General features: G+C 36.7%; 1 protein-coding gene across 1 annotated transcript in view; it reads right to left on the bottom strand.

Annotated features, from left to right (window-relative positions):
• Positions 1-10,000, bottom strand: part of LOC135222122 (alpha-2-macroglobulin-like) — a 149,352-nt gene that overhangs the window by 13,491 nt on the left and 125,861 nt on the right. Inside the window, exons 4-11 of the mRNA XM_064260291.1 lie at positions 9,887-10,000; positions 8,864-9,076; positions 6,449-6,597; positions 5,296-5,651; positions 4,686-4,840; positions 3,830-3,938; positions 3,022-3,231; positions 989-1,153 (exon numbers count right to left, since the gene is read on the bottom strand). The exon at positions 9,887-10,000 is cut by the window's right edge and continues 105 nt beyond it. Coding sequence (XP_064116361.1) covers positions 989-1,153; positions 3,022-3,231; positions 3,830-3,938; positions 4,686-4,840; positions 5,296-5,651; positions 6,449-6,597; positions 8,864-9,076; positions 9,887-10,000 — 1,471 coding nt within the window. The remainder of the gene's footprint in view (positions 1-988; positions 1,154-3,021; positions 3,232-3,829; positions 3,939-4,685; positions 4,841-5,295; positions 5,652-6,448; positions 6,598-8,863; positions 9,077-9,886) is intronic.

Below are 10,000 nucleotides of genomic sequence, written 5' to 3'. Positions count from 1 at the left end.
AAGAACCTTAAGTAATGCCTACAGTGCACCGCGTGAGGTGAGCTGACAACACTACCTGGCTATGGGGATCAAGCAGTGGGGTGATGTATCAAGAAATTTTTGTGAGAGTAGTGCCGTTACATTGGAATGTTACAGTGATGATATTAAAGAAATTATGGTTCCACACTGTATTTTAGGGTGAGTGGTGTCAAATTAACTTAGAATTTGTTCATTTTCGTTCAAAAAATTTGGTGTTTTTGGATATAGTCCAGATAATCAACTCTGGGAGTAGAAAAAACCCATCTAAGTTGCTGATTTATGGTTCTTTCATGTTTTAGTTTTCTGAAAGGAAAACTTTTATGCCAGCTTTGTCTGTCAGTCCACACTTTTTTTCTGTCCGCCCTCAGATCTATAAAACTACCGATGGTAGAGGGCTGCAAATTGGTATGTTGATCACCCACCCTCCAATCACCAAATATCAAGTTGCAGCCCTCTAGCCTCAGTAGTTTTTATTCTATTTAAGGTTACATTTAGCCATAATCGTGCTTCTGGTAACGTAACAACGCAGGCCAACACGGCCGGCTGAGATATTCATGGCCGCTGCTCATACAGCATTTTACCGAAACCACCTAAAGATAGATCTATTTCGATGGCTGTACAGAGAACTTGATTACGCTGAAGAAACTCTGTCGCGTTTTACTTACTTATTTTTAACTCAGAATGGAAGCAATACAGCTTTCAAGTGATAGAACAGTAATTTCAATTTTTATGTAACTTTGTTACAACGGTAGTATTTGTAAACATTCTGATTACTGGGAAGCGTTCTAACAGTTTCCCAAGAGATATTAATGGAATATTAGCAACTACCAAAAAAACGTTCAATATTTTACAAAAAAAGTAGTTAAAACTTCTACATCAATCTTCAGCTACCAAGTAACTATACTTTGACGACATGAACTGAATTTATCGCTGATGATAGGCTTACATATCTAACGACATTTGAACTTACCCAAATATAGGCATATGAGGAGTCCACAAGAAGGTGAGGAGGAATGAAGGCGTTGATGATTCCGGATTCATCCGCTGAGTAGTTTTTACAAGTACTGCCATAGCCCACACATACTGAAACAATTACGCCCTCGGATGTCGAAGAACCTGGTTTAGTCACCTTCACCTGCAGGAGAAAAGCCATTCTAAAACAAACTGTCTCGAAGGGACACGGCCAGGTTGCTCGTGTCACCTGGACAGTCCTTTATTTAGCTCTTGTGCAGAAACCCTTCCGGACACATTGTCAGCTAGGTACAGCGTTTTCTACCATTTCATAGCTGTGCAACTTTTTAAACTTTTATCTCCTTCCATATATATATATATATATATATATATATATATATATATATATATATATATATATATATATATATATATATGACTGCTGGTAAAAATGTTCTGAGACAAGAGAATTCCATGTAATAAAAGGACCCCATAAAAACGCCAAAATCTAGAGAGAAAATACTATATTCCAGAGACTGCTGCTGTCTCTATCTTCAGGTAGATGAATGAGAAAAGTTACAGAAAAGGTGGTATTTATACCAATAGATCCATCCACAGGTAAGCCAATGTCACCGTGCTGTTCAGCTCCAGCGTTTTGTACCAATCTATAGCTGGCCGCCAACTTCCCCCAGCTGTCAGACCCGTTTCGTTATTCTTTTGAGTCAAATCAAATGATAATGATAAAACTAACGTTGCTAAGAGATTCACAATATCGCGAAAAACAGTGTAATGAAAATCAGCGAATATGTAGTAAACTATATTTACTATGTTGAAGACAAAAGCTTAGACGTTTGAACACCGTATGTCATCAGTGCTGACGTTCAAAACTTTTAATGTAAACACTGATGACGGCTTTGCTTCTGTCTTTTACATAGTAATACAGTTTACTATATAACGATACTAAACACAATTGTTGCTCAACATAGAGCAAGAACTTGTGCAGGAAAATGTGGAGATTAATGTATTCGAACTGGAGTTAAATCAAACTAACGTAGGACCGTGTTAACTTTAAGGAATGCTGTGAGTTCAGAAAAATACTTTCCCGAGGATCTTCGCATTATTGCATCAGTGAGACATGAGTGAATTATCTTTGCATCAGTGAAGCATGACTGAATTATCTTTGCATCAGTGATGCATGACTGAATTATTTTCTCGTGGATTAGGCAGCGGGCGATTTGGATTACTTTTTTTTATTTTATTTTCATTTATTTATTTGTTTTAAGTATGAGAGAAGCTACAGGAGTTACCAAGAATGGAGAGAATTACGGGGGATACATATCTCCATTCATTAATTTTTCGCTTTCTCAGGGAGTAAGCCTAAAAACCACATTGTTATTGTTGTTGTTGATGTTCTTGTTGGGGGGCTAGGAAAGCCGAAAAAGGTCTGACTAAGGTGTTTCGCTTTGAGTTAAAGAACAAATAATGTGTATACTAAACAGTACAGAAAAATTATTTCTCATAAAATGTAGCGTATTTATTTTAATTATCGTTGGTGAAACAATGGGCTATTTGACCGTAGATTTTAGCATGAGCACCGAGTAAGCTGGAGGTCGGATCACGTTTTGTTTATTTCCATATTTCCAACGTGTATAGCCCTAAAAATGGTAATGTAAAGATACAGACTTCACTTCATCGTACAATATTAGTTATAATGTTAAAAAATTACTTAGCATTAGAATCGGCATTTAGAAGATTGTTTAAAATATTTACTATGTCTCAAGTCATTTATGAACTGTTGATAAAGTAGTATTATATTTATCTCCCGTCTTGCAGGAAAATGAAGTTTATAAAAAGTTCGAAAAGATTTTGCAATGCTCTAAACAATTGTAACTTGTGCAGTTTTTGGTTACACAGGCAGGATTATATCTGCTGTAAGTAGAACAGAAAAATAGTAAATGCCAAAGTTGTGGTGCAAAGATATCTTGAAATCCACCAACAATGTTTTTTAGATAGTTATTCTTGCAGGAAAAATTTGAAAGAAAGTCGACTTACTCTGAAGTTAAACGGCAGTCCAGGTTTCACGTTTTCTTCAGGGGTGATGGTTTCTAAAATGGAAGATGCGTAGTGCACTTCCACAGAAGCTGTGGCATTCGCGACGTTGCCTGTTCCCTCTTCCACAAAAGAACCTTTCACTTCTATTTGATATCCGACGTAACCAATGTTAACCGTTGCTACACTGACTTCGTCACAACCGCTGAGTGTCTAAGGAAGTAGTTAAAGCATATCTAAGATGAAATAAATTCATTATTCTAAAATAACATTAATCTTACAGCTAAGAAAAGAGTTTACTCAGGCGAGCAAATTCTCCATTTGGAAATATAAATTTTCAGTTATTCACTTCAACCAACAGGCTTTAATAGAATGCATTAAAAATAAGAAGAAAAAATATTCTAAAACATACAAAAGTAGGTATATACACATCGTTTTAAGGATATGAAATCATCCGTCGTACTGCATAGCAACCTTAAAACAATAAACTGTTCACAGAATGTTTTTTTCTGAGTGCATTAACATTTATTCTATTCTGAACAAATTTAAGTGCATTTTTTGTCAGCTTCAAGACGCACGAGTACCATAATAATAAAAACTGAGACAGGAAACAGATTTTTGAAGTTTATCAATGATTTTTTGTCATAAAGGGAGCTAAATACCACTAACAGGACGACTGGATGAGTTTATCTCCATTTTCAAATTGTCTGCTAATGAGATCAATTCGATACGATTTTCGTTTTTGGTATATATATTCATGTTTTACTTTGAAAACAGCAAATCTCTTGTTTGCAAACAAGTTAAAGTGTACCTTCTCCACATATACAAACGTTGGTTGATTGTAGTAGTAGTAATAATAATAATAGGGCCTGGTCACAGACAGCTTAAGAGTTCCCTTGACAGGCTGACCAAAGGTGTACCTTTTGAGAAGAAATTTCAGAATGAGGATCCTTCAATGTGTAATTGAACATTTTTCTTTAAACTCTATGGCGGTGCCTGACGAACTCGTTGTCTGTCTTCTTTCAGTGATAACTTTGACGTTAGATTAATTGGTTCAATATGGCGACCTGGTGCTAAAGTATACAATGAACCTTTGTCCCCACTAGGGGAAAAGTAGCAGTACTTACTGTTGAAAGTATGACATGTGAATGAATATATAAAAGGGGTTAATTAAATAAGAATAACACACATACACATGCAGATATATATATATATATATATATAATATATATATATATATATATATATATATATATATATTATATAATTAAAGGTAATGCCACGGAGGAAAATAAAAAACGAGAACTGCCTGAGATCTTTCGGTCTTAACAACCCTTTACTAAGGGCAAGACTGATTAGAACAACGAGAAACACAGTACAGGTTAGCATATATAAACGGGCATTACAGGATAAAAAAGTGACCAGGACCTATTGTTAACCCTGCAATGTCCGTTAATATATGCTATTGGGTTTTTTCTCACCACGTCTTATATAGTATGTGATCAAGAAAAAGCTTGGGAACCACTGTGTATAGATATACGTATGTGTGTATGTATACGTTTCATTTTAACAGGACTTCCTCATTCATGATCTATGAAGTAAAATTCCTAATTCTAACCCCTGAGACATTTCCTAATTATTACTGGGAATGTGATAAGTATACTCACTTGGCACATACAGAGAAAACGACCTCTGTGTCGGTTGCCAAGACATAAGGGGGTGGCTGAATGGTGAGGCTGAATCTTGGCAACACATATTCTTCCACTTTGAAACTCTGCGATGCTCTTGTCTCTTCGGTTCTGACGAAAATCTGGTAAGTGCCCTGCAAAGAATGAAATCAAAAGTTCTCTCAGTTTCACCTCAAACTTGTTCTCCAGTCTTTCCAATGACTCTTTGTTCTATCGTTATTGAACAGCGAGAGAGCAACAATGGCTTGATAAAGAGTTGTAAGAGTATGCTCACAAGGGATATACATGGTGTCCATACCATTACAAGTATTTATTGCTCAGAAACCATATAACATAGATTAAAGCAGTTTTTTTTGTAGAATGAAGTGCTCTGACTGTAAACTTGAGGAAATGTAGAACATTCTACAAAAAACTGCATTACTCTATGTTATATGGTTTCTGAGCAATAAATACTCTTAATGGTACTGGGACTTTATGGCCACCATGTACTTCCTTCAACGAAATCTAGACAGCTCATTCGTCTGTAAAGTAATATCAAAGAATCTGAAGGCACGCTAATGCCTTAACTGATCTTCGAAGAAATCCTCACCTCTTCCACCTCCTCAGCTAACTGGAAGTCCAACTGCAGCAGTCCAACTGGATTAGGGGTGTTTTTCCATTGCGTCAACCTTCTGCCACTAGGCGACATGATCCATATCTCTGGAATGTCTTCATAAGAAACGAGAGCTCTCGTTCCAGTAATGGTCAGGATGCGGAACCGCACTAACTGGCCCGGCATGTACAGATATTTGTCGGTTTGGATAAAAGTCTGGGAGAGGGACACAAGAATCAGGTCGCGTTTTTCGGAGATGGAGGCAGTGTTTATTTCTCCAGAAATTTCAAGCACAGAATTATACCCAGTGCTGCTGGGAACTGTCACATTCACACAGTGGTATCCGCTTGCAGCTGTATAGGAGAAAAATGCTTTGTTAATGAAATTCAGATTTGTTTGTCATACACTACCACAGTCCAACAAAAGAATATCCATAAACTATATATATTAGCATAAAGCACGGAATTCTTCTTCTTCTTCTTCAAACTCTGATAACTTCTCTTCAGGCTTTAAATCAATACTAGTTGTTGCTACTGCCGTGCTCCCACTGGTAAGGCTTTCATATCTAATATTTGGTACTAGTGTTCCCCGTATTCGCAGGGGATGCGTACCAGACATCCCGTGAATAGCTAGAATCCGCAAATAGTTGAAACCCCTATAAAAAACTCAAGGAAAAACCCACTAAAAATGTTTACACCTGGTTTTTTAATAGTTTTATCACAAAAAGTGCATATTGATATGAAACTGATGACAAAACCCAGGAATTTGTGGACATTTCTCATAGAAAAATACCGCAAATACGCGAATTTACAGCGAATAAAGGGTAGACATGGTCCATAGAGAAACCCGCGAATGTCAAGAACGCGAATACGGGGGTCCACTGTATCTTTAAAAAAAACATTTGAAAAGTTTCTTCAGGTCCATTATAATTCCATAATACAATAATGTATCCGAAGTATTGGAGTGCTTCCAGTTTGAAAACAGATATGTCAATACCTGAAGTCTTTTATCTTTAATCTAAGGAAAATAACTATAAGGAATCATATTACCATATGAAAGATATCTGCATACAAACAAAAATAAAATAACAAAAACAGAGAGAGAGAGAGAGAGAGAGGAGAGAGAGAGAGAGAGAAGAGATCTTACTTACCCGTTTGTTCTAGGCTGACCTGGGACACAACCTCCGAATTGTCTTTGAGCGAGAAATTCAATGTTATGTCTGGTGAGCCGATGAGGAAGACGCAGATAGACGCTTCCTGCCCTCTGACCCATTTCTTTGGCGTCGTGATTAAGTATGAGCTGAAAGTTGTTATTATTATTATTACTGTCATTTTTAGAAAGTCCCAAAATGAATATTGGCCAGTTACTCGGAAACATCGCTGAACCTTGAGAAGTGAATTGTAAGATAAATAGAAAAAAACAATATATAAAATCAACTCGCTTAATTCTGCCATTCTCTTTAACAGCATTTGCCTAAAAGAGAGTCTTCTACCAAAGTATTATAATTATTATTATTATTATATATTTTAACACTACTGTGGCTTTTGATTGTCAATATTATAGCCTCGTTTGCGGAGGTTCCTTAGTTCATTATTATTATTATTATTATTATTATTATTATTATTATTATTATTATTATTATTATTATTATTATTATTATTATTATTATTATTATTATTATTATTATTATTCTAAATTTGTAAAAATGAAGTAGCATAAGATTTAAAGACTATTTAGCAAAGCAAGACTACCTACTCTGGTAGCTGTTACCATTTGAGGATAAAATAATAAAAATAGGAAGCGAGAATGGTGAAATAACTATACAATTTAACAAAGTGCATGATCTATGCCATATTCATAAATAAATGCTGACACAGATTTTTCTTGTATGGTGTTTTTATGTTGCAGAGAACTAGTGGTTACTCAGCAACAGGTCCAACAGCTAAGCGTGACTACCGAACCACGTCGAAAGTGGACTTCTATCACCAGAAATACACATCTCTAACACCTTAATGGAATGCCCAAGAATCGAACTCTCGGCCACCAAGGTGGCAGGTCAAGACCATTCTGATAAACTAGTGGTGCTTTCGAATTCTTTCACAACCCAAAACCATTCGAGTGATATTATTCAGATGTAATTTTCCCAAAGAAATTGCATACATTATTATGCCTCACCAATGTCAGGTCAAATGAACTGACTGCTATTTAAAATAGATTGAAAAAATATTGAAAAAACGAGCTTGATGGTGCGCGCTACGCTGCGCCGGAATCCAGCGCTACACGTTCATGTCTCCCCCCCCCTACCTGCCCTGTCCCCACCTATGGCGGACAAACAGGTTTGCAGGAACAGGGTGTATGTGTCATATCTCCCTTACCCTCCTAATAATACCCTGTCCCCACACGGGGCGGACAAACAAGAAAGATCGATACGGATTTTATTATTACAGAAGATAACGTAAACAGTTAGGAGTGGGACGCTTTATATACTCAATGTAGATGATTTTTGTAATAAGTAGATGATTTTGTAATTGCATGGAGGCTTATTTTTCCGTTTCATCAAAGTATAAACGATATTTACAAGCTCGCAAATATGAGGTATACTTCTGACCTACACCAAGTTCACACCCATGCCAAAATGAGTGATAATGACGATAACTTTCTCAAAATACTCAATTAACAAATGCATATTCCCTGTTTCGTCATCTTTTTTCCATGGGTTTTCTTTAATATCTGGAACAATCTTTCCATCTATTACTCATAGAATTTTTATTTTCACGACACAAACGATGTGCCAGAGTTTACGCTATTTCGTTTTTGTATTACGTATATTACCCTTATTTAATATTCTTTGTCTTTATTACGATGATATCAAAATTTAATTGCTTACCAAGCTGAACCTTGTTGTTACTTAATGTTTGCAGTTGATATATAGCTAGTCAGCTGCGGTGCTATTTTAAATTTCACTCCTATTCTTCGATCGTAGGCTAAAACCCACATAATTTTCGCTTACTCGGGGAGTACCCCTACAAACTACTTTGTTGTTGTTGTTGTTGTTAGGGGGGTAGGAAAGGTCTGTGGAAGAGCTTAACAAGGAATTTTAGGATAGGATATTTATGATTTATCTATTAGAATAAAAACGTAAAAGATAAACAATGTGCATGTTAAACAGTACAGAAAAATGATTATTAATAAAATATAGCATATTCATTTTAATTTTCGTTGGCGAAACAAGGCTCTGTTTGACCGTAGATTTTAGCAGGTTTTAATTTACGTTAAGTTAGGAATATAATGTGTACAACTTATTCGTTAGGGGGAGAATCTTGCACGCGTCCCGAGTAAGCTATAACAGCTGCAACCTCTATTGTGATGTTCAGCCTCCCTTAAGTGATAAATCCTCACGAAAATAACAAGATCTTACATTAATTTTTGATCATGAAACCCTTTTGACGAACAAGAAAGTTTTTGATAATAACTGAGAGAAGCACAAGGAGATGAAAATTCATAAAAAATGCAGCTCATCATCGTCACAGGGCAGTGGAAATTATAAACATTCGAAAGGCCTTACTCAGAGCAATCCCAGTCGTAAGGACAGCACTGGAACTGCAGGGTGAGTGGACGACAATTGGGGCCTGGCGGATCGGGGCAGTTTCTGGCGACACATTCGGTTTTGGTGGCGTCTCCGTCCGCCTGACAGGTGCACTTCTTGCAAGGCTCGTCGGCTGGGCTCCAGGTGTCCCCAATGGCGTAGTACTGACCCTTGTCCGATCTGCATGTTGTACTTGAGGGGAAATGCGAAGAGTTTGGTCATGTGGTCGGCCATGCCAGAGAAAGATTTTCAATATTCTCCAGAATGTTCCTTAAGTAATGGATACACATAAGGTATAAAAAAGCTTGCTCAGAACACGGAAGTTCATAACAGAGTATTATACCTAATGAATGGGTTAAAACCACAAACAGGTGAAAATAACCAAGAAATGTGGCTAAAGAAATGTTTATGGAGGGTACTCTGAGGAAACAGTCATGGAAGAGGTCTTTAGGGTGTGAGAGTTATTCTATGAAAATCTGCAAATCAATGGGAATTTATCAATTCTAATCTGGTGAATTCTAGATTTCGAGACATTGACAGGAGTCTACTAACCGAGATGTGTTCCATGACTACCTTATGCTGATTTCTAAGAGTTATTCTCATTGATTAATCATTTCTGATTCGGTTAGGTTAGGTATCATCCAAAAAGGCAGTCCCGCATAAAAAAGGGATTAAGGTGAGAAGAAGGAGAATCATTTTTACTTCGGTAAAGAAACAAGGAATGACTTAAGGTGATTTTGAACTGAACAAAGAACGGAAATTGACTGTAAAATATTCTAAAGTGTAAAAAGGAGGAAAACCTCGAAGCAGTTACACTATCAATCAATTGTTAGGAGAGGGTGGACAGTAAGATGGAAGAAAGAGAATATGAAAGGAGGTACAGCAAAAGGAACGAAAGGGGTTGCAGTTAGAGGCCGAAGGCACGCTGCAAAGAACCGTAACTACCAGCTCTCTTCCTATCATAACATGATCTCAAATCACCACCATAAAAAAAACACTTACTTGTCACAAAAATATTCATTACAGCATCCCGAATTGTATGTTCCAACGACGACACAATCTCTGTGAGGTTTTGGGGAACAGTAGTAATACCAATAACTTTTGTAGCAATTCTTA

The sequence above is a fragment of the Macrobrachium nipponense genome, chromosome 3, assembly GCF_015104395.2.
Source record: "Macrobrachium nipponense isolate FS-2020 chromosome 3, ASM1510439v2, whole genome shotgun sequence".
In the NCBI taxonomy this organism is placed as follows: Eukaryota; Metazoa; Arthropoda; class Malacostraca; order Decapoda; family Palaemonidae; genus Macrobrachium; species Macrobrachium nipponense.
This window is presented reverse-complemented; position numbering and strand designations above follow the sequence as displayed.